The sequence below is a fragment of the Pezoporus occidentalis genome, unplaced genomic scaffold (genome assembly GCF_034315485.1).
Source record: "Pezoporus occidentalis ecotype Australia unplaced genomic scaffold, CSIRO_AGI_Poc_V1 ctg3, whole genome shotgun sequence".
Taxonomy (NCBI): domain Eukaryota; kingdom Metazoa; phylum Chordata; class Aves; order Psittaciformes; family Psittacidae; genus Pezoporus; species Pezoporus occidentalis.
The window spans coordinates 20,990,182-21,013,060 of NW_026914940.1; the positions used below are offsets into that span (position 1 = coordinate 20,990,182).

Below are 22,879 nucleotides of genomic sequence, written 5' to 3' on the forward strand. Positions count from 1 at the left end.
TTGATGATGAAGAAATACAAGGCTGACAAGAATCATTGCTCCTTTCACCTGCAATGCTTTTGTAGCATAGGTAGCATCATACATTCTAGACCTATAATTGCTGGTATTGCTGATTTAAAAAGATTAAACAAATAATGAAAGAAAACTCAGGCAAAAAGTAGGTGAAATTAAAAGATATGAAATAAAGTGCAAAACAGTGGGAGTGATGGACCCAGAAAAATCAGAAAGGAGAAGAATGACAGGCACCCTATTTTAAGTTTAATAAGCTAGTCAGTCATTCATCATATTCCAGCACATTATATTCCTGTAAAGAAATGAATTGTGAAATAAAGGATGCACTGAAACTTCTCTGAGAATGAACTCTTGCCTTTCCCACTTGCATCCTTCCAACCTTTTCTAACCACTTCAACTGTTGCTTTTGTAATCAAAGAGAGAATTAGTATTACCACCTTTCATTTATTAGTATCAAACTTCATGCCACAAAATTGTTTCATAGTGAAGCCAAGTATCTACTTAAGGACAAAACCCTCCAGGATTTAGGCTAAACATATTTGTGAAACCAAATGAGTAAGGTAAATGGTTGCTAACAGGTAGCTAACATAAATGAAACCTAAGAAGTTTTCATTTTTGCATTAACGTGTGCTGTACTAAGTAACTGATAACACATCTTGATATTGACTTTAAATTAAAAAGTGGGAGAAGTTGTGATGCACAAAAAATCCTTCCTTTGCTTCTGGGATGTTAGTTATAATTTATCATTTGGTTTTAGCATTTCTGCTCTCACACACAAAACCCAAAACAAAAGCAAAACTGACATTTATGAAATTTCTAGATTTTGAACAGTAACATTTTTTTTTAGTGTTTGTTACTGCAGAAAAGCCAATATTCAAGGTGAAGAATAACAAAGGCTGAAGATCTAAACTGGCTACCAAGCTGAGCAGGTGTAAGACTGGGATGCTAATTTCAAAAATCAAGTCCAAAGGTACTTCTGCAAACTAAATGCATCATTTTATAAATTGGTCATTTATATAAACTAATCTAACAGCTGTTCAGGCAAATAGGTGGGTCTGAATGTCGAATATTCAACATTTTAAGGTTCTCTAGTGAATTATACTTCTGTGCTTTGTTAATCAGCACAGGTAGAATTAAAGGCAAGAACAAACAAGTCGTATTTATGATATCATGCTAATAGTTATGATGTTGATATAGCAAAAGAGATAAATATAGATAAAAAAGAATATACTTAGTATACCCATTTCATTGCAGGCAAAAATAAAAGAAATCCACAAAAAAATGGTAAAAATGAAAGGCTAAATTGTAAAAATAAAGGATATTCACAAATGACATACAAAGAGGCCTCCAAAATGAAACTATTCTTTTACTACCAGTGATAACATGGCAACCCACATAATACTAAGCAAACAGATTTTCTGGGTTTAGTCCTTTTTAATCTCCAAATAACAAATTACCCTACCACTAACAGACAAGACTGTAATCTTAGCTTCAGCAGACAACATCTTGAAATACTTCATGGTTATCTGGAAATAAACATCAATGCAAAGGAAAAGATCATTTGTTCAGTGTATTTCAGAAGGATTACTAAAAGTCTCAGCTGGATAGTCACTTTTTTTGGACGATCTCCTACTTTACTACTTGCAGACAGTACAATATGAGTAAATAGCCTAGAAAATCCCAGAAAGCTTTATCATCTTGATTAGCGATAAAGTTTAACTTCAGCACTCTTAAGGGGCCAGAAAATACTCTTAAATGCAGTAACTGCTTGAATTCCAGAAACAAAAGTGCCAACAAATCCATTTTCTATGGGAAAGTGATTTTGAAAACAGTGATTTTTAACCATTTCTGCATAAATCTTAACTTCTATACATACTTTCAGCAGTGGGAACAGACTGACTGAAATCAAAGAGATTAATCACAGTGTATAAAGCCTGATAAAATTATGGACTAAAATATTAGTATCAAGGCAAATAGCAGATATTCCATTTGAAGTGTACCTCCTTTATCTCATTTCTGAAAACATGCTACCTGAAACTATTAGGGACTCAAAGAGATGGCACCTAAATGACAATGAGAAGAAAAACATATATTTCAAAATGCAAGTTTGACTATTTTTTATGTTAAAAAAATAAATTTTCTGGGAGAATATTTCTTTAAAACTGAAAGTTGTCCCACAGCATTTGCACAGCTGATGCTCTTCAATTGCAGACACATGTAATTCAAGGAGGTTGCAATAGCAGAAAGGCTAGTTTGAATGAAGTGATCATACCGGTTACTGTTTTTGTTTTGACAGGACTGCTGGCATACTCAGAGGCTTGATTTGACTGCTGCCTTGCCAAAGGTGCACTTCCAACTGATGCTTCATCCTCTTTTTTTCGAGTTGCTGACACACCCAGCGGAACAGTTCCTACAGACTGCTAGAAAAAGAAATGCCTTGTGAACCACTCTAAACCAAAACACGTTAGTACTCAAGACACTGTCAGAAGCGTAACTTAAACTACATATTTTGAAATGTATAGAAGACAACTTAAAACAATGATTGGAGCACATATACTGTGAAAACAAATTATCAAACACTACAGTCAGACTTGAACTTGTAATCATTTCAGTCCTGTTAAGCTGAAGAAAGCTCCATGATAACAACAACAAAAAAGTGAAACATCTTTTATTTACTTAAAATATCATCCTTGTTAACCAATCAAATGCATGTGAATAAACCTGGATGATCACCAAAGCAAAATCATTATCTAAATGTTTAATGGGAACTGGAAAATTGTAGCCAGATATGAAGATATTAAAGTTTTGAAAAGAAATGTACCAACCGTCATTAAACTTTGAAAAAGATGCATAGGTATTTATACGTTATTGTATTTCCTCCTGACATTTCAAATATAAAATTCAGTTCTGACCACTGCCAATTTTGAATTGTTTTGTCTTTCCAGCACATCAACAAATTACAAAATATTCAAAATATGACAGTGTTAAACAAAACTGAAGGAACTGAAATCCAGATTGAAACACCACATCCTTATTTTAAGATTAGGAAACAGTGACATGCCTTAATGCACATGGGTTCTGGAACTGGAGGTTCACAAATTAATAGGGTCTACTGGCTTCGCTGTTACTTTTTTTATTAACATAAGCTAGAAAAGACAAAATAATTCAAAAAACTGGATCCTCAGTAACAGTTGGCTGTTAATATTCTGCTATAGCATTAGCTGCTATATAAAATGTAGATGTATCATGGTTGACAAAAAGCAGAATATTTCTACCATTGATTTTGCAGAGGGTTATCATTTAAAGATGACAAAAGTTTTTTCCTAAAGATCAGACATTAGGCTTACAAGCATCTTAATCAATTTTGTGTAATTTAATTTTGCTGGTATTGAAGCGAAAATGTAATCCATATAGCAGGGTAACGAGAAACCTCACACGTTGCAGTAGGAATCTCTGTGGGAAACAAATTCGTGTGAGGCGGGCAATGTGCTTGTAAATTTTCTCCAATAGAAAACAGATCACTGAATCAAGCAGTGTGCAACACGTGCACACATATACAAACCCCAAAACAAACAGAAAAAGCATTTAATTGGAGGAGCATGACTTCCAAACGCCTTAACCGTTTTCCACTATAAAAGTAAATTAAAATAAGAAAGACAATTAACTATTTAATCCCACTCCAGTGAAAACAATCAACTTATATATACAGTGGTATGCAAAGTTAATAGGAAAATACTAATGTCAATGACAAACAGAGTTCTCATCTCTCCTCCTCCCTCTGAATGTACAGTCATGAGCTTTGTCTCCAAAAGCACTAAAAAGTCATTCTGGACTATACAGTAACATGCCACTTTGGTGTCCTCTAGCTATTACAACAACAAAAAACCATCAGCTTTGAAAAGACGAGCTTTACACCACAGAAATACTTCCCATGTGCATACAGAGAGAGAAGCTGAAGTTTTATAAACTTTCATCAGGCATTTTTCATCAGTTATGTTCAAAATGCAGCAGTTCATCTGATACAACCTGGCATAAGGCAAAGCCATCTGCAGCTTTGCCGTGACAGCAACTGTTGAGCCATAATTTGGCAATTCTGGACATAACACTGAAAGAACACTGACTTGCCAAAGTGAAGCAAGAGTTTCTGAAGAACAAACACAGACAGTGCAAGACAGTACTAAAGATAATAGGTTGGAAATACTGTCTGAAGCAGCAGTATCTATTCCTGAACCCCTGAAGAAATGGATCAGCAAAATATAGTAAGTTACACCACTAGTCATATACTGAAAAACATCAAGGCTATCACAGCCAGACAAAGCTGGAAAAAATTATGACCAAATCTTGAGTGCTTGAGTGCTGATCTGGACAATGAAACAGCTGTTTCATCTTTGCTCACTGAAATCAAGCCTGATGTTGCTGTTGATGACGCCCAGTACAATCTTGTCAGGTTTTTGGCATAAGATTTCTGGTTAAAAGAATGCAGAAGATGAAAGATCAACACTGAACTAGATGGAAAAGGATCATCAAGATTTGGGTTTTAGCCACAAACCAATGAGGAAATTGTGGCTTGGGAAATAGCAGATGACAAGAGCCCCACAGCTGTACGAAAAGATGAATCTGATGGGAAAGGAAACATTGCAGGCAAGTGCTATCATAAGCATTCATCACAAGAATCCAAATAGATAGCTATAAAGTAATATGTAGTATTTTAAGTTTAATACACCTACTCAGGATGTAAACTTTATGGTTACTAATAGGTAGTGTTATAGAGCATATGACAATCATTACATAAAGTTAAGGAACTATGGCAACATTTATATGAGATTGTTTTGTTGACACAAAGTCAAATCAGATTCTTTTCTAGAATACTGACCACAGTTTTATCAATGAAATAATATTTTGTGCCTATTATACACTGGGTACTAGATTAGTAGTAATACATGCTACTCAAACCAAGAAAATTTACTACTTTTCCAGTACAATTATTACAATTAACTTTTTAAGCAGGTGCTAAATCTACAGGAAAGCTATCCTTTTCCTAACTTAAAGTTTATTGACAGAAATAATCTAACACATTACACACCATGTTAAGGATGTGTACACAAACCACGCATACATATATGCTATTCATGCAGGTAAATGGATCAACAGGTACATATTATATTTTTATTTTACTTCATACTGTGCAGTCAACATGATTTTGGAAATTATAAAGATCTAAAATCAGCAAAAGGCACAGACAGTAACAGCTAAAACCCAACCTGCCAACAATACCAAGCCCCAGGTATTTCCTGATGTATGTGGAGATATGCCAACTAACTAAAATATCCTGTAAAGAGGGCTAGTGGAAATTTGCCCCAGGTAGAATAAATTAATATTTTACTTTACTTGGGATTTTCAGTAATTAAATATTTTATTTCTGAATTGTAACCTCCCACAACTGTGAGGCTATAGAGGATTCAGGCAGATCTGGGAACATGAGAAATGCGTTCTAAAGAAAACTTGACCAACTGAGTAGATGAGTAACTTTCATTTGAGGGATGCCTGGACTGTCACATCCCTGATAACAAACCAAACAAAGCAAAAGAATATTCCAAGATAAGAACTTACATGTTATCAGTAAAGGGGGAAAAACAATAAAAAAAAATAAAAAAAAAGAAGCACTGGCTTGTGAAATGCTGAATTCAGAAGCACCAGCTCGGACATGGGTTGCCATCACTAAAATGGCACCAAAGCCTGCTATCCCATACAGTGGATACTGAGTGCACAAGGATTGATGTCTACATGTGCAGTAACTTGCAAGCAGCAAGCAGGAAATAAAATTAATGAAATTTTTGGAATAGGGACAGATGGCAGTTCCACTCAAGAAATGCAAGATCACTGTCATGCAATCACACTACCTGCCTCAGAGAAGAATATTCATGTATGCTGCAAGACTGTCCAAGCTGTGCCAGAATGAGCTCCAACAATCAGGAGGATCTACCCTACCTGCCTTGCAACAAGTTCTAATATCATGAAATCATAATCGCTGCTTGACTACAGAGTTACATTTCATTGTTTTGATTTCTGAGATAAGCAATATAAGCACGCACCTAAATTGCTTCAGAAAGCTCAAAAAAAATTAGGCAATAGGCCTGGTTTACAATTAAAATTAAATTAATTAATAAAATTACATGAATTAAGATTAAATTAATTCCTAATTAAAAAGATGAGGCATGCTTAACCCCTGGGGTTCACAAAAGCACCATCTTTCCTGGCAGACGATCTTGCTAATTCAAGTGAGTGCTTCAGGTAGGAATTTCAGGTATGCTTGGAAAACTGCTCTGCTGATAAAAAAGACCAATCATTGATTAGCTGTAATTTTTCCAGACTTATGTGATGAACTGATGTTAGCCAAGAATCCCCACATTTTCACCAATTGCTCTCTGTCTGCAGTTTCAAGGGGCCTCTGAAAGTAGAAGATATAAGGTTCAAGTCCCATGTAGTTTTAGCTCCTTAAGTAAGCAGTAACTCTATTCGCACACCCTTCAGAAACTTGATTGCTTTCCTAGGGGTAAGAGTGACAGATCCTGATAGGGATAAACACAGTGCTTTTGGCCTGCAAGAAATATCAGAAATCAAAATCTACTATAGTTTGAGAAATCTTTGCAGATCAATAGAATTATGTTTATCATGTAAAAATGCTTGTTTTATCAAAGCCTGTCCTAAACGATAAAATTATAATATTTTATGATGAAATGACAAAAGGTCTGTGCTTGTGTGGGTTTGTTGTTTCATTGCTGCCAAACTGAATCTTATAAGAAGTGTGACTACTCATGATTAATATCCACTTACGCTCCTCAGCAATGGCATTATACTGACCTATGTCCAACACCACCAATTAGGTAAGAGGCAATAATGGACAAGACTATAGATATAGAAGTGGCTTATTTTGCACAATGCTTTCATTTCAAGAAAGCAACTGAAGAATTACACCACATATTTCCAGTAGCCATGACAGAAATTCAAAAGCAACATGCCCATTAGTTCAAACTCTGAAAGTGCCTCATGGACTTTGACTGGAACATTCTCATTGTTTCTGTACTTCAAAGGGGAGAATGGTAAACTTGCAGATGAATGTTGAAATTGAGAATGGATAAAGAAAACCAAGTTCTGTTTACACCTATTTATCCTAGAGCACTGACCATATAGCCATAACAGCAACCACAGTGGTCATTATTCAAATATGCAACAGCAGTCACACTTTGGCATGCATTGTCGCTTTGTGACAAAAACGTAATACGCTGCTGTCCTGGGTTCAGCAGTAGCAATGCCATTTGCTGAAAGCATCTGGCACCAAATATTCTGTTGCATTTAAGAAAATAATGCTGAAGCCTTAAAGACTAGTTCACTGATTGCTGTGCCAAACTTATCATTTAAATAGCTTCTCTTTCCTTTTGCCATTTACCTTCAGTCAGACTTTTATAATCCTCATTTATCATTCATCTCACTTTGCAGACACCATCTAAGAATATATCAGGGCACAAGATACAGCATACTGTATACTACATAAACATGGTTAAAACATTTCTAATCTAATTGTACAAAACAGACACACTGGGTAAAGGAGGGGAGAAAGTGCAAAGAAGTAACTGTATGAACCATGTAATACAATGGCCCCAGCAATTACACTAGATGTACAATTCTGAGCTGCTGGGAACCAAGGTGCAAGCAGAGGTAGGATTAGCAATAGTCTAACAGTAATAAATGAAAAGGGGTTTTCCTCGCTGAGCTGCATGTGCCCCCACACTCCAACACAGCAGACATTCACTGTTCTGTTCCAGCTGAATAAAATCTCAGGCCAAACAGAATTTACATTTCTTGGTGGCTTCATCACACAGAAGGTAACACAGTACAGCTTTATGGAAAAATAATTGAAAATCCATGGTTTTTGTAAAAATACATTTACTTCTATGCTTCTATCCTCTCCTACTTCAGCTTACGGAGTTAAGTACATTCTGGTATTTCTAACTTTTCATGCTTTCATACAAAACCATGCCACCACACTTGTATTACACATAGTAAATGTTGCAGTAAAGATATAAAATGCACATACTACCAAACTGGAACTACAAAGCTGAGAATCCCCTAGGCAAACAAATCTGAAGAAGTTCTGGTATGTAAATGCATACCTGTCCCTGTGGGGAGCTAAACAATCCCAGCCTACCCTGTATGCAATCAGAAGTTTATATGGCTATAGCTGTGGTCTCAGATAAATGAATAATTTGATTTAACTTACTGAACTCAGTGTTATTACTTGACAGAATGTGTATACACATCCAAATGTACTGAAAGATTTTTCTCTATGTTCAGATAAAACTCTCAATTTTGACTTACTCAAAATGACAGAGCAAAAAATTCTGTTAAGCAGACATGAAAATAATTTCAAATGACTACACAACTCCAAATGCTAATAACTTTAGAAATGTGATACAGTAATTTTAATTGCAATAGATCACAAATTTAAAAGGCCAAATAAGATAATGACAGAAATTACAAAATAACTGCTTAATCAAAATTTGGGTAACAATTTGCCACTCGTGATCAAAACCATGGACAGGTAAGTTTCTAAGGTAGTCACTGAACTTTTGTTGTCACACAGTATACAAGCACAACCAAAAGAGAAAATATTGAGGAACAAATGATTATATATATTAATGTTAAGACTTTTATATGAATGTTTGAAATAGTCAGGCTCAATTATATTTTAGATGTATACATAACAGCACTGCAAAAGTAAATAAATGGTCTGTTTTAAAAAAGAGGTACACCAGGAAATGTTGCACTGCTCCAGTAACGATGCAGGAATGAAAAATAACTTAACAAATTAAAACCAGTGTAAAGTTATTAAAATGATAAAGCAACAATTCACACATTGAATTGCTCAGATGGTGCTGGTGCAGAATGAGCTTAATGGGACTCAATGTTTGACAATAACTACCTGCCAAGGTCATTCACTCACAAGAAACAGAAATGTTTATAGATGTGTTAATCCTCCCACTTCAAGGGCCCTGTATGAAACTACCCTGATGTGCATAGTGTTCTATATTTATGAGAGAAATATCAAAAGGTTCTTATATGGGCCACCTAATAATAGACCACTTGTAACTGAGACAGAACATTAGGCTCAATTATGACAAATTTCAGTTTTAGAATATTCTACTGGTTTGTCAAACAACAGTTAAAAGTAAGTTTAAAATCAGGCAAAGCCTGTGCTCTTTCCAGGTAAGGAGTATGAGGCATGAAAATTAAGGTCAAGAACACATCAAAGAAATCCTTGTGCCATGCAGACCCACAGCCTTAACTTCTTGTATTTTTTTTTCTGAGCACTTCACATGCAAATACATGCTTTTAACATCATATACAGAATCTGTTCCAGTATTTACTTATGTCAAGTTAGGAAATGTATGAGTCCTCTTCTCTTAAAACGGGTTTTAAGAAGAGTAATGATTTTATAAAAAACTATGCAATTATTAAAAATACCATCCCAAGCAGTTAAATATGATTTATTCTCCAGACACAGGAGGCTTATGAGGTCTTAGTAGTTAAAAATAGTTGCAAAATATGGATCCTAAGCAGTGTTCACCAAAAAGAATTCTCTATTCTTCTAATTAAACATTATAAATTAAAGCAATGTGAAATGAAGATTTTACTACACAAAAGCTAGCATTTTTAATAATTTGAAATAAGATCAACAGTATAGGCAGCAAACTACCAAGAACAGGGTGACAGAAAAAAAATATATGCAGTAAGAATGCACTACTGGCATAAAGGAAAGTTTCCTCTCTCCCCATTCCAAAAATACGTACCTGCTGAATGTGTCTACCAGCTCGTTTCTGAGGTTGGTAGGTAAGCCAAGTATGCAAGACTGGATCGATGTTAATTGCTAATCCTTGTATACTGGACAAGAGCACTGCACCTATAAACCACAGAAAAGAAAAGAAAACGTAATCTCCTAAAGAATCTCCATGTATGTGTTCATTTTTCTCACACACAAATCATCCTTGCTGCAGACTTCTGTTTGGATTGGACTTATGAATGTAATTTAAATTCCAATCAAGAACAGCAATTAAAACATAACCTTCAGTAACTTCATGAAAGTGAGAAACTTGCCAGCACTACCAGTTAGGGACACACATATAAAAAAAAAAAAAAAACGGAAAGAAAAAAGCAGGGAATTACTTTTTGATTTTGCTTATTACAATTTTTGCCAAGAAAAATACTTGTTTTCACAAAGTTGTATGTGTAATTCAATACACACAACACCTTGCCTCAGATTCTCAGCCAAAAATAACATTATTCAAGAAATGAGCCAGTAATAAGACCCTTGAAAGAAACAGAAAAACATAATGCATGACTCCCCCAACCTCAATACAGAAAAACTTGGTCAAGCACAGTGGGTTCTTTTAAGAAAGATTGGTCAACTTTAGGTTAGAGTTCTGCTTAAAGCTGCTCGGGATAAAAGTTTTCCATGTAAATGTGGCCACGAATATTCTTTAGTGGACTAGTTAGGCAAAATAAGGAAAATTTTTGAACTCTGCAACGTTGGCAATTCTTGGTATTGTGAGTTCTTAGGATTTTATCCTAACTTTTCAAATGTATGTAATTTTCTTTATATTCACTTTTGAAGTCCTAGGATTAGAAGATAAGGCTACTATATCTTAAGGCTCAAAATAGAAGAAAAACTCAGTATCCAGAAATCTTAGCATATACTTCAAGACAAGGACACCAAAACCAAATTTGTGAAGTACTATTTCCATTAAAGCTGCATTAAAAATCTGATGATGTACTAGTGAGGCTTTTCTTTTAATAGTACAGGTATAGTATCTATCTATAATCATGCCAAGTGCAAGGTCCTACACCTGGGTTGGAGCAATCCCAGGCACAGCTACAGGTTGGGAAGAGAAGAGATTCAGAGCAGCCCTGCGGAGAAGGACTTGGGGGTGTTGGTTGATGAGAAAATGAACATGAGCCAGCTTCAGTGTGCGCTTGCAGCCCAGAAAGCCAACCGTATCCTGGGCTGCATCAAAAGGAGCGTGACCAGCAGGTCAAAGGAGGTGATCCTGCCCCTCTACTCTGCTCTTGTGAGACCTCACCTGGAGTATTGTGTGCAGTTCTGGTGTCCTCAACATAAAAAGGACATGGAACTGTTGAAACAAGTCCAGAGAAGGGCCACGAGGATGATCAGGGGACTGGAGCACCTTCCGCATGAAGACAGGCTGAGAAAGTTGGGGCTGTTCAGCCTGGAGAAGAGAAGCTGTGTGGTGACCTCACAGCAGCCTTCCAGTATCTGAAGGGGGCCTATAGGGATGCTGGGGAGGGACTCTTCATTAGGGACTGTAGTGACAGGACAAGGGGTAACAGGTTAAAACTTAAAACAGGGGAAGTTTAGACTGGATATAAGGAAGAAATTCTTTCCTGTTAGGGTGGTGAGGCACTGGAAGGGGTTGCTCAGCGAGGTTGTGAATGCTCCATCCCTGGCAGTGTTCAAGACCAGGTTGGATGAAGCCTTGGGTGAGATGGTTTAGTGTGAGGTGTCCCTGCCCATGGCAGGGGGGTTGGAACTAAATGATCTAAAGGTGCTTTCCAACCATAACCATTCTATGATTCTATGATTCTATTGCAGCAGAATGTAATTGCAGAGCTGTAAAATTCAAAAGCAAATGGATTAACAAAGGCATCACTTATACAATACAAAGGGAACCACATACATTGAAAAAGTGTGGTAAATAGTAATCGGGTTTTTTACCTTTTCACATAAGCTTTGCAATTCTACACCAAAAAAATAAATTAAATAATGAAATAAATAACAAAATAAACTCAAACCCAGAAGTGGAGAGGGACTCTTCATTAGGGACTGTAGTGACAGGACAAGGGGTAATGGGTTAAAACTTAAATAGGGGAAGTTTGGATTGGATATAAGCAAGAAGTTCTTTACTGTAAGGGTGGTGAGGCACTGGAATGGGTTGCCCAGGGAGGCTGTGAATGCTCCATCCCTCGTGGTATTCAAGGCCAGGTTGGATGAAGCCTTGGGTGGCATGGTTTAGTGGGAGGTGTCCCTGCCCATGGCAGGGGGGTTGGAATTTGATGATCTTAAGGTCCTTTCCAACCCTAACTATGATAAATCCTGGTTACTGAATGGTCCCAGCTCCAAGTTCTAGACAGTTAGAGTAGTTCTAGAATTCAAAGAATCATAGTTCTCAAAGCGATTTGTATTATATTTGCCCTATAGTATGCAATATAATTATTCAGCAATCTGAACTTGATGATAATTTCAAATAAATTCAGGAAGTTTGTCACATAATGTACTTTCAAAAAAAAAAAAAAATCAGAAAAAATACACAGCTCAAAACAAGTAACACATCATCAAAACTGGAAGTGGAAAAACAAAAAGTCATGAGTTTATTGTATATAACAAAATTTTAAAACCAGCTGAACTCCAAATGGCAGAAGAGCCACCAGCCTGGGATGACGCATGCGAAGCCAGACAAGAACAATGGGAAAACGGCAGTCATGAAATACACAAAGACAAATGATCTGCCTTGCACAGGCTTGGAGTTGGAACACACACTGTGAGGAACTCCTATACACAAACTAGTGTCTGTAAGCTGATGGTTTTAAATGTCAGTAATAAACCTTAGAAATAAATCTGCAGTTTAAAGCAAAGGCAATGTCAAGTATACAGTAAAAGGGTAACATGCAATTAAGAAGAGCAGTAAATATGCCTTGAGGCAAGATCTGGAAGAGACCAAAAAAAGGAAGCAGAAGGTAACAGCATAAAGTATATGCTGCAACCATTAGCTTTTATAAGATATTTGGATGCCAAAATAAGAGAATCCTGCATCTTTAAGAGATACCGCCTGTTGTCAGCAATACATAATGAAAGGTTTAATGTGTATGTGATATGACAAGTGGGAGTCAGAGACCTCCCAAAGAGTGAGGAATAAAGTCAGTCTACAAGTAAAGTCAACAAAAAATCCCACATTTATAACAGACTCCTGAAAAGAAAAAAAAAAACAGTGTTACTGCAGCACATGATGCTAGTTACTTGGTACAGTTTCTTGTTTACTGCAAAAAAAGCAAACTGAAACTAAAAGGTTGAATACAATTAAGTTCTTCTTTGAACTGAAACTATCTTTTCACTTCAATGAAGTCACACTAACACAGTCCCATAAAACTCTGAAGTAAGGTATAACAGAGGGCAAAATGGTTTATTTTTTCAGTTCTCTTTTGTCCCTGACAGATTGCACCTGGAAGGAAAAAAATGAAAAACCCAGTACAAGTAGTCAGATAAGAAATTACATTATCTGTCATTCAATTTGACTATCAGGTAACTCTGGCCTCCTACCAAGCCACTTCTGTCACATTGAATTACTGAAATTTACTGCCATATTTACTACTCAGCCACTACATTCTAAGAGCAGTCCAATCACCACCACCTATGTGAAGTTGTTTTCTGTGTAACAGCTTTCTTCAAAATAAATAACTAGTGGTCAAAGAAAAGTTTCTCATTCCCCCCCAAAAAAGTCTTAAACTCGTGTTTTGTTGCCAAGAAGTAAGAATTCCCCCCAGATTTCAAGGAAGATCTCACTCATGTGAGGACCAAGCTGTAAGCTGTCAGCAGACTCCTTACACGTCTAAGAAAAAAAATCAATTGCTATTTTATCTCTGTCAAAATGCAATGCTCAAGTTTCCTGGCTTTCATTAAGATTGTGGTGTTTTCTCCCCTCCCATTTTCTCCTTTTAATTAAATTTACATTTCAGAAAACAACAGACCTTAGTCCCACACCATATGAGGTTTCCTTTCCAGATCCCAGCTCTTGCCAGTTATCTATTACATCTATCTAGTAAATTATTTAAAAAAAATAAGAATTGAACCCGACACCACGTAATCATTGAACATTTGACAATTTTCTCAAATGTCATGGTGTCGTTTGTGAGGCACAGTTTGGGCAAATAACTTCTTTCCTATGTTTCAGCTCCCTCCTGAAGGTATGAACCAAGGGAATGCTGCAGGCGGGCAGTAGAAGATGAAGAGGAGGCAGCAGAGCACAGCTGCGCTTGGCACTCCCATCCTGCAGACGAGCTTCCTGACAAGCTTCTTTGGATGGTAACAGCTGCAGCAACAGCACTGGTCTTCCCAAGGGACTGAGGCGGGGGGCGCTCCAGAGGAGAACGTGGGGCCTCCTGCACTTAAGCTGGCTCTGCCACCACCTCTTCCCACCTTGTGCTGAGCAAAGGCTGCTGGAGGAACAGGGAGGAGAAGGTTCACTAGCCTGGGGCTCTAGCCCTACCCTCTCCTCCAAAGTGAAATTCAAGCATATAATAATTTGGAGAAAAAAAGGGAATATGGTACACTTCTGGTGGGGTGGAAGAAAACACCTGGTGGATACAGCTGCAGAGAAAAAGAAGCTAGAGGTAAAGGCATCTGTCGTGGACAGGTGAAATGGGGCAGAACCAAGCAGCAGAGTGGTCCTGAGGGATGCTCAGTGGTCATAAAAGAATGAGAAAAGGCTTCAAATATAACAGGAGTTTAGTGAAAAACATTTACTAGGAAGCACAGACGTTAATAGTTCAGTCATAAATTTACTTACTGAAACTCAGCATACAACAGTAACATACTATGACGCACTAGACATTGAGAAGCAGCCTTACTATTTGTGCAATGTATTTATATAATGTAAACTGCATAAATTTGCACCGCATAAAATGCATTTTCTCGCTGAAGCAATTATTGATCACCCCCAGATAATTCTTTCTCTGGTCTGTGTGTGTGCAGTATCCAAACACATCCATATTGCTACATGCAGTAAAAACTTTCAGTAACACATATTTGATATTCCTCTATAAAATGAACAGAAAACCCTCTGCAGGAAACAGAAGTTTAAGTTACAGTTAATGTATACTTTCTGTTGGGGAAGGATCACAAATATGAACAAAGGGAATGACCTACAATAAAAACTAATTGTGACAAGCTCTGTTTATTTTTAGTAACTAAGTAACTAAAGAAAACATTACCATCTTGCTACATAAACTGCACCAGGAATTATTTTAGCATTGAGCTTATGACTCCTAGAGGTCTCAGGACACATGAATAAGCAGGTGCTTACACAGTTTGATCATCATTAATTAGTACCATTAGCATTATTAATTTAGTATCCAATTATTTTAAAGGCTAAGAAAAAGAAGAAATAATCTTTTTACACATTATCTTACTGTGGTGAAGGGCATTTCCACTAAGGCATACTATAAAAATGCAGATCTCTGCATATTACAGTCAAGTGAAGAGTTCTTTTTTATAAAAGTATATAGGCAATTAGCTTTTTCTGCTAGCTGACTTGGAACAGATGCATTGTAAATCATCAAATGTGGAAACATCTAACGGTTTAATTTTAGCCTGGGAGTCAACTAAGGGGAAAAGAGTGCCCTTCACTACTCACCTTACTGCCCAAATGCCTCGCTTACCCACATTGCAAACAGGCTTTATCAACTAGCTACCCTATGGCACCACAGCCATTCTCAGTCACATCCCAAGCTGAAGAATGAGAGCTGAAGTAAGAGTGAGAGATTGCAGCTATACAACATGAAAATTAAGTAACTAAAAAAATTAAGTCACTAAATTAAGCAACCTTTCTGTCCACTTTGGAATATTAATGACAAGACAATATTACGTCTTGCAAAAAAAAACACCTTATCTAAGACATGGAGTCCTGCATTTCATCCTGAATTGCCAAGTCAGACAAGGGAAACAGATATTTCAAGCTACATCAAAGTTTATGTGACTGTGAAAAATTAGTCTTACATTATACCAGCTACAATAGGTTAATAAATTTTGTCTAACAACTGAAATATACGTCTGCATGTCTCCCTATTCAAGGTTGACTTGAATGATTACAGATGGCCTTTTACGTAAGTGCTATCCCAATTTTACCTCAGAGAAAAACCTCCAAGTCTACTGTACTTTGATGAAGTTTTATGTTCACCAAATGCTTAAAATAAGTCTAAGATCAATTAATTTAGTTGCTTAGACCGATAGTAGAATAATTCATTAAAACAGAAGTAGTGGGGTAACATTTTCCCATAAACTAAGGCGCTTTGGTCTGTAACGTCAAACACAACTCCTTTACACAACAGTTGTTTGCTCAGGAATACACACCTCAAAATGTTTTAACACTATTCCATATGAAGTATATAAATAAAGAGCTTTTGATCTTTGGAAACATTCAGTAAGAATGTACTTCTACTGCTGCTGTGACCTTGTAATTCTCCTACTTAGATTTATAGCAAAAAGCAGTAAGTGCTGAGACAAAAGAGGACGGCATTATTATTTTTATATAAAAAATAGAGAAAGTGAGGCAGAGAAGTTATTTCATCACACAGCAGGACAGCAAGACCCTGGGACAGAATTCAGATGCTATGTGACACAGCTACATACCTACTGTAACTAGTAGAAAAAAATCAAAACAAAAGTTGGTGTGTGACTTGTGTCAATCATAACTCTAAATTACATGGGCTAATTTCAAATGAATGTTCTGATAAGCCATCCTTAAGGTTAAAGAAAAGAACCTAGTTCCATCAAAACACATACCCAAATACTCACAAATGCTGAATTATGGAATTATAACATAAAATTATAGTCAGACATAACACAAGGCAAACCACAAAACTGCTGATCACTCTGGGCTGTATGAGAGACATCAGTTATCTGAAGTACAAGGAGCTACATTTCTGCCAATCAATCTGAAGCAAGGTCTATCAAGCCAAGGTGTGGGTAACAACCCCCCATTATTTCATGTCATCTCTGCCCTTTGATGTTAAGAATGGAACTGAGTCCATTTATTATTGTTTCTTTCTCACTGAGGAAAAACTTTCTGACATGCTGAGATGCAAATTTTCACAAAAATGTTAGCTACTCATATTTAACTGGTTTGGTATATGGATGTTTGTTGGTTGGTTTGGGTATTTTGGGGGGTGGGAGGGGAAGGAGGAAGGAGGAAATCTTGAAAGGCTGCTTTGTTTTCCAAAATTCATTTGAGCCAAGTTCCAACCCCCCTGCCATGGGCAGGGACACCTCACACTAAACCATCTCACCCAAGGCCTCGTCCAACCTGGTCTTGAACACTGCCAGGGATGGAGCATTCACAACCTCCCTGGGCAACCCATTCCAGTGCCTCACCACCCTAACAGGAAAGAATTTCCTCCTTATATCCAATCTAAACTTCCCCTGTTTAAGTTTTAACCAGTTACTCCTCGTCTTATCACTACAGTCCCTAAGAAGAATAAGGAGCTCTAAATTTAACTGACAGAAAGGACTACGCAGACAGAAAGCAAGTGTATATTATGACTTCAAAACCATACTGTCAGTGAGTGAATAAAATGATGCAAACATTTCAGATGACATGAAGTTAAGAACACAAGGTTTGTTTCATTCATTTTAAAAAATAGGAGAAATACAACTTTCCTGTTGCCCAGAAAGTTGCATTTCCACTCAGGAAATGAAGGGTGGCCCAAACTGACTCCAAGCAGAGGCTGTTACTAGAGGCATTCAGAAACCCTGCCGGGCTTACAACTAACCACTTCAGTTTACAAACATATCTACTGAAGTCTGGCTCCTTGTCTTTTTGTCACCAAAAGTCCCACTAGAAATCTATCTAGCATTTGATGTTATAAATATGATCATCAATCTGACTCTAAGTCCTTAGACTGTGTTTATTGTAAAACTCCATGGATAAGACCTGCTCTGCTAGCATCGCCACAGAGCCTTCTCACATACAGAAGAGCTCTGAGGCTACCATCGGCTCTGCCTTTATATCAGATACCACCACAATTACACGTATGACAAAGATTGCTTAGACCTCTAATGCCATGAACCACTCGATCATACCTGACAAGGTTTCAAAATGTTAGCAAAGATTTAAGAGTTTTATCTCATTTAGCTCTGCAACAAAAGAACTCAAATATTTCTGTATGGAACCAGTACAACTTGCAGTTACTCATCCTTGCAGATCCAGAGGAGACTGTACATTCCATTAAAGTAAAAAGTTGTTTGGTGCTCTGCAGAAACTATGAGGTAATTTTCCTAATTTTCTGATTGCTCTACTTGGCTGAGATCTCGATTCTATTTTAAAGGCAGTGGCGGATATTTTTCAGAGTACAATGAATTTTAATCTCAGTTGTAAAATGCAGTAATTCCACAGAACGGATTTCTGATGAACTACTGTAAACAGACTAGAAACAAAAATTCTATGTGGATATTTTTTGTTAAGCAAGAATTTTGCTAATTACTACATTTAAAGGACTGGGATTAGAAATGAGAGGAGTCAGGCAGCAAATCCTTTTTTCACTTGATGTCAGGAGTCTAGTACTACTTTTGGATCATATTCTATTCTGCAAGAAAAATGTGAACGGATTTAATTATAAAATAAGAATTATTACGGCTGAAACCCCATGTTTTCCTAAGGAATCAACAGCATAAGGACTGGCAGTATTTCTGGCTGAGTTCAAGGCCAGGTTAGATGGAGTCTTGTGTGACATTGTTCAGTGCAAGGTGTCCCTGCCCATGGCAGGTGGGTTGGAACTAGTTAATCTTAAGATCCTTTCCAACCCTAACTATTCTATGGTTCTATGAAAGCAGATTCAGTTACATAATCTACTGGAATTCCCAACACAAATTCCACAAAGTGTTTTATCAAAGGCTTTTAAAGAAACTATGCTACCTGTAAGGTATAAGAGAGGAAGTTAAATAGAAAAATAATGTGAGAGTGGATAAATGATATAGCAGAAAAGCAACAGTGATAGGAAAACACTGTAATTTTCACTATGGAAGAAGGCAGAGCCCTGCAGGGACCAGTGCTGTCCAAGACATTCCAGGAGATTAATGCAGCGACCAACTCTGCTGAACTCTCCAGAGTAACCAAGAACAGGGATGACCAAAGTACTCCCAAAGTATCCCACCTGATTCAATACAGATAAGCATACTTTTCCTACTGATATTGCTGCCTCATATCTTAATTTTACATGTAAAATCATAACTTAGCTGAGTGGTGTGATTCAGAAAACAAGATTTCTGTTTATTCTAGAAAAGTGTTAATATCCAGTAGAAAGGAAGGAACAGGCAATAACACAGAAAATATCATTTACACCACTGCATAAATCCATTGTGTACTGAGAACACTGCATGTAGCCCCAGTCAGCCAAAATGATCAGTTTTGAGCATTCAAACTTGGAAACTTCTGTTTCACAACACCATTCATTCAGTATTTATACTCCCTGATTCATTCTATGTTCCATGCCAAAAGCATTATACATTCTCCAAATCCCAGAGCAGACAGCACAGAAATAAAAATGTATACGCACATGTTTCTTGAATTTCACTTACTGGTTAAGTAATTTTCTTCAGTTTTAAATGATGGCCTATTTACTATAGTGAACTCCAAAGCAAATGGGTTTTGAACAACTCCAGGTCCAAACCACCTGGACGTGGACCTCAGGGCCTTAGACTAACTGCAACAGCAGAACCTCTTTTCCAAATACAGTATTATTTGCAGAGTTTTATGATCGCATTGTTGTTAAGTATGTATACAGATGTCTAAGTACCACCAATAGCTGTACTTTACATACTGCTTATACAACCATTAACTGATGAAAATACCAGAGTTTTCAGATATGCAACAAATGAGTTTCAATCACTGTAGGCAACGCTGCAGCACAGTTTGATTAAAAATACCTCAAAATTCCACACAGAAACTTCCGCACAGAGAGCTTCTGCTGAAGGGCAAAGGGCCATGGAGACACAAGCCACTGAGAAACACATTTCAGTGGACAAAGACCTCTTGCAAGCAAGTGAGGGAAATAATGTTTGGCAGTGTGATTGCTGAATTAAATCCTGCAGTTGCTTATGAAGGAGCTTTGTCCAAAACCAACTAGCCGCTCATAGGTATTCTCAACCCTCTTTGAGGGAATACTGGACATCAGGAAACCTTTTTTTTGGGGGGGGAAGGGAAAGCCTCAAACTGCCTGTTTTATTAAATGACCTTTTTATTCTTCCACAACAACAGGACGGTACCAACAATAAGAATCAAACAATTCTGCACCAGCCAGACAGCAGACTGAAATTAAAGCATCCTTATGGACAAATGATTAAGCTTCAAGATGTAAAAGACAGCCTGAATGCTCCAGCTGAAAGCTTGCATAACAGCAGGTTGAAGATCATAGATGAGTCAGATAGAACCATTCTTAAACTTGTGAAGTTTAGTACTGTACCTTGTAAAATCAAGATACAGCAGGAGGACATCAGGAAAGAAACACAGATTTACCTGTATCTTTAAAGGTCAGGCTTCCCCCTGACTTACTAACAAAGACATCTCTATTGGGTAAATTCTCAGCCCAGAAACACAGCCAGGAATATAACATTAGAATTATCAATATCCCATACAGCTTAAAAAAAAAGCAGAAAACAGCTGAGGTCTGCTCCAAGGCTCTGAAATCATGGGAAACAAATCTTTGCTGGAATACTTGATTTCATTCTTGTCCCAGCAGGAAAGAGAGGACCACATGTCATCATCTCTCAATGTATCAGTCACGATCCAAATGTACTAACCTTAACTAAGCTATCAGAATGACAATAAGCTCAATATTTCTACTATGAACACAGCAGAGTGAAGCTTTACTATATACAGTTTAAAACACATAATTTCTATGAGGCATCACAGTGTAAGCACACTGATACCAGGACTGCATCCTCCTTTTCTCTATGCCCAGATTGGTAGAGTGCCATCACACCATTTCTTCTATTGTGATACAACATTATAGGAAGATTGTGAACTAATGATACAGTTACAACAAGCAATGCCTCAATATATCTCCTTCTAAGTGATTTTATGTATCTCCAGTTTGTTGCTTTCATAATATGGGTTCTAAACTAAAACCAGGAAATGCTGCTTTGAACACTGCCAAGAGTTTCTTAATAAAGTTCAGCTTCTGTATTTATAAACACCTCACTATCATCTGCCAAAATGCTATTTTGCAATTTCTTACAGCAGTACTCCTCTGGGAACTGCAACAGGATTCTTCCCCTATGGCAACAAGGCACCGAGGGAGCTATTTTCATTCCTTCTTCAGCAGTTGAAGATTTGTAGTGTTGTGACTATGGATACCAACTGGTCTTGCACTTCAAGTTATAAAACGGAATTCTTTTCAGCAGTAGATGTCTTGTGTACCTTCTCTTAAAAATAAGCTGAGTAATATACAGCTGTGATTTCTGCTTCCTTTTCTCTTGAACATAACAGCCTCTCAGAGGCAACAGGGAAGACACAGAAGATTTCACGTAATTTTTTATGTGTTCAATTAAATGAATACACCCATAGGCACAGAGGCTGGGGAATCAGAAAATTATTTAGGAAGGCAAGCAAGCTTTACAGTACACATTCTACATAAGGTTATTCTTTCCTGTAGCAGGGAAAGTATGGAAAAACATGTCTTTTCTAAATAGAAAATCCTAATTCATATATTCCTTTATATTGCTTAAGAAGATTCCATGCTCTACACCAAGGATTTAAGACTGAAATAAATAGTACACCAATGAGTTGCCAAACAATGAGCCAGAACAAAAATAGCCGCAGTATATTACACTGTCAAAGTTGTGACACTACAAGACAGGTAAAGTTACACAGGCAGTTCTAACATTAATTATTTATTTTTTTTAATACATGCTCTCTAACGGAAGCTTGATATACAGGACTCCAGCTGAAAACAAATGTTTTCTTCAAAGAAAAAACTTACAAAAATATGGAATTTGTAGTCCTTGGTTACTTAGTAGGAAGCAAACACAATTTTTAGACAGTATGAAGATAAAAATGGCATGTTTTCTAATGACAGTCAATCCTGGTCCTTTTTGCAGCTGCTGACTGCATAGGCAGTAATTCCAAAAGGAGCTTGCATTTGTGAATAAAAAGTCCATTTCATTGAATGTGTGCTCAATTCCACAAAAAAGGAAAATAACATGTTAGAGGAAAACTTAGTAACATATTAACTCCAAATTTGAAGGAAATTGCACAAGTCTATTAAAGATAATTTGATTTTGAACTTTAGAGTACCATTTTGATGCACATACACCTGTCATGCAAAACCAAAATCCTCCCTCAGCTTATAAAACCTACATAGAATCATAGAATAGTCAGGGTTGGAAAGGACCTTAAGATCATCTAGTTCCAAGCCCCCTGCCATGGGCAGGGACACTGCACACTAAACCATATCACCCAAGGCCTTGTCCAACCTGGTCTTGAACACTGCCAGGGATGGAGCATTCACAACTTTCCTGGGCAACCAATTCCAGTGCCTCACCACCCTCACAGTAAAGAACTTCCTCCTTATATCCAATCTAAACTTCCCCTGTTTAAGTTTTAACCCGTTACCCCTTGTCCTACCACTACAGTCCCTAATGAAGAGTCCCTCCCCAGCATCCCTATAGGCCCCCTTCAGATACTGGAAGGCTGCTATGAGGTCTCCATGCAGCCTTCTCTTCTCCAGGCTGAACAGCCCCAACTTCCTCAGCCTGTATTCATATGGGAGGTGCTCCAGTCCCCTGATCATCCTCATGGCCCTTCTCTGGACTTGTTCCAACAGTTCCATGTCCTTTTTATGTTGAGGATGTAAGAAAGGTGGGAGAACAGATAAGAATCCCCACATGTACTGACATGGTTGTACCAAAACACAAAAAGGCATGGACTGACATCTCAAATGCTGTAATAACTATTCACACCTAGAAGAGGGGTGCCAGCTTCAGAAAGTCTTGGGAACATGCTGTAGTTTCAAGAGATTCTAGAAAGAC

General features: G+C 37.3%; 1 protein-coding gene across 8 annotated transcripts in view; it reads right to left on the reverse strand.

Moving 5' to 3' along the window:
• Positions 1–22,879, reverse strand: part of VPS13B (vacuolar protein sorting 13 homolog B) — a 439,567-nt gene that overhangs the window by 236,151 nt on the left and 180,537 nt on the right. For 7 of the 8 annotated variants that reach the window (XM_062627313.1, XM_062627315.1, XM_062627312.1 and 4 more), the window contains 2 exons: positions 9,861–9,970; positions 2,285–2,432 (listed from right to left, as the gene is read on the reverse strand). In XM_062627313.1, the coding sequence (XP_062483297.1) occupies positions 2,285–2,432; positions 9,861–9,970 (258 nt within the window). The remainder of the gene's footprint in view (positions 1–2,284; positions 2,433–9,860; positions 9,971–22,879) is intronic. The other variant, XM_062627314.1, reaches the window with a different exon arrangement.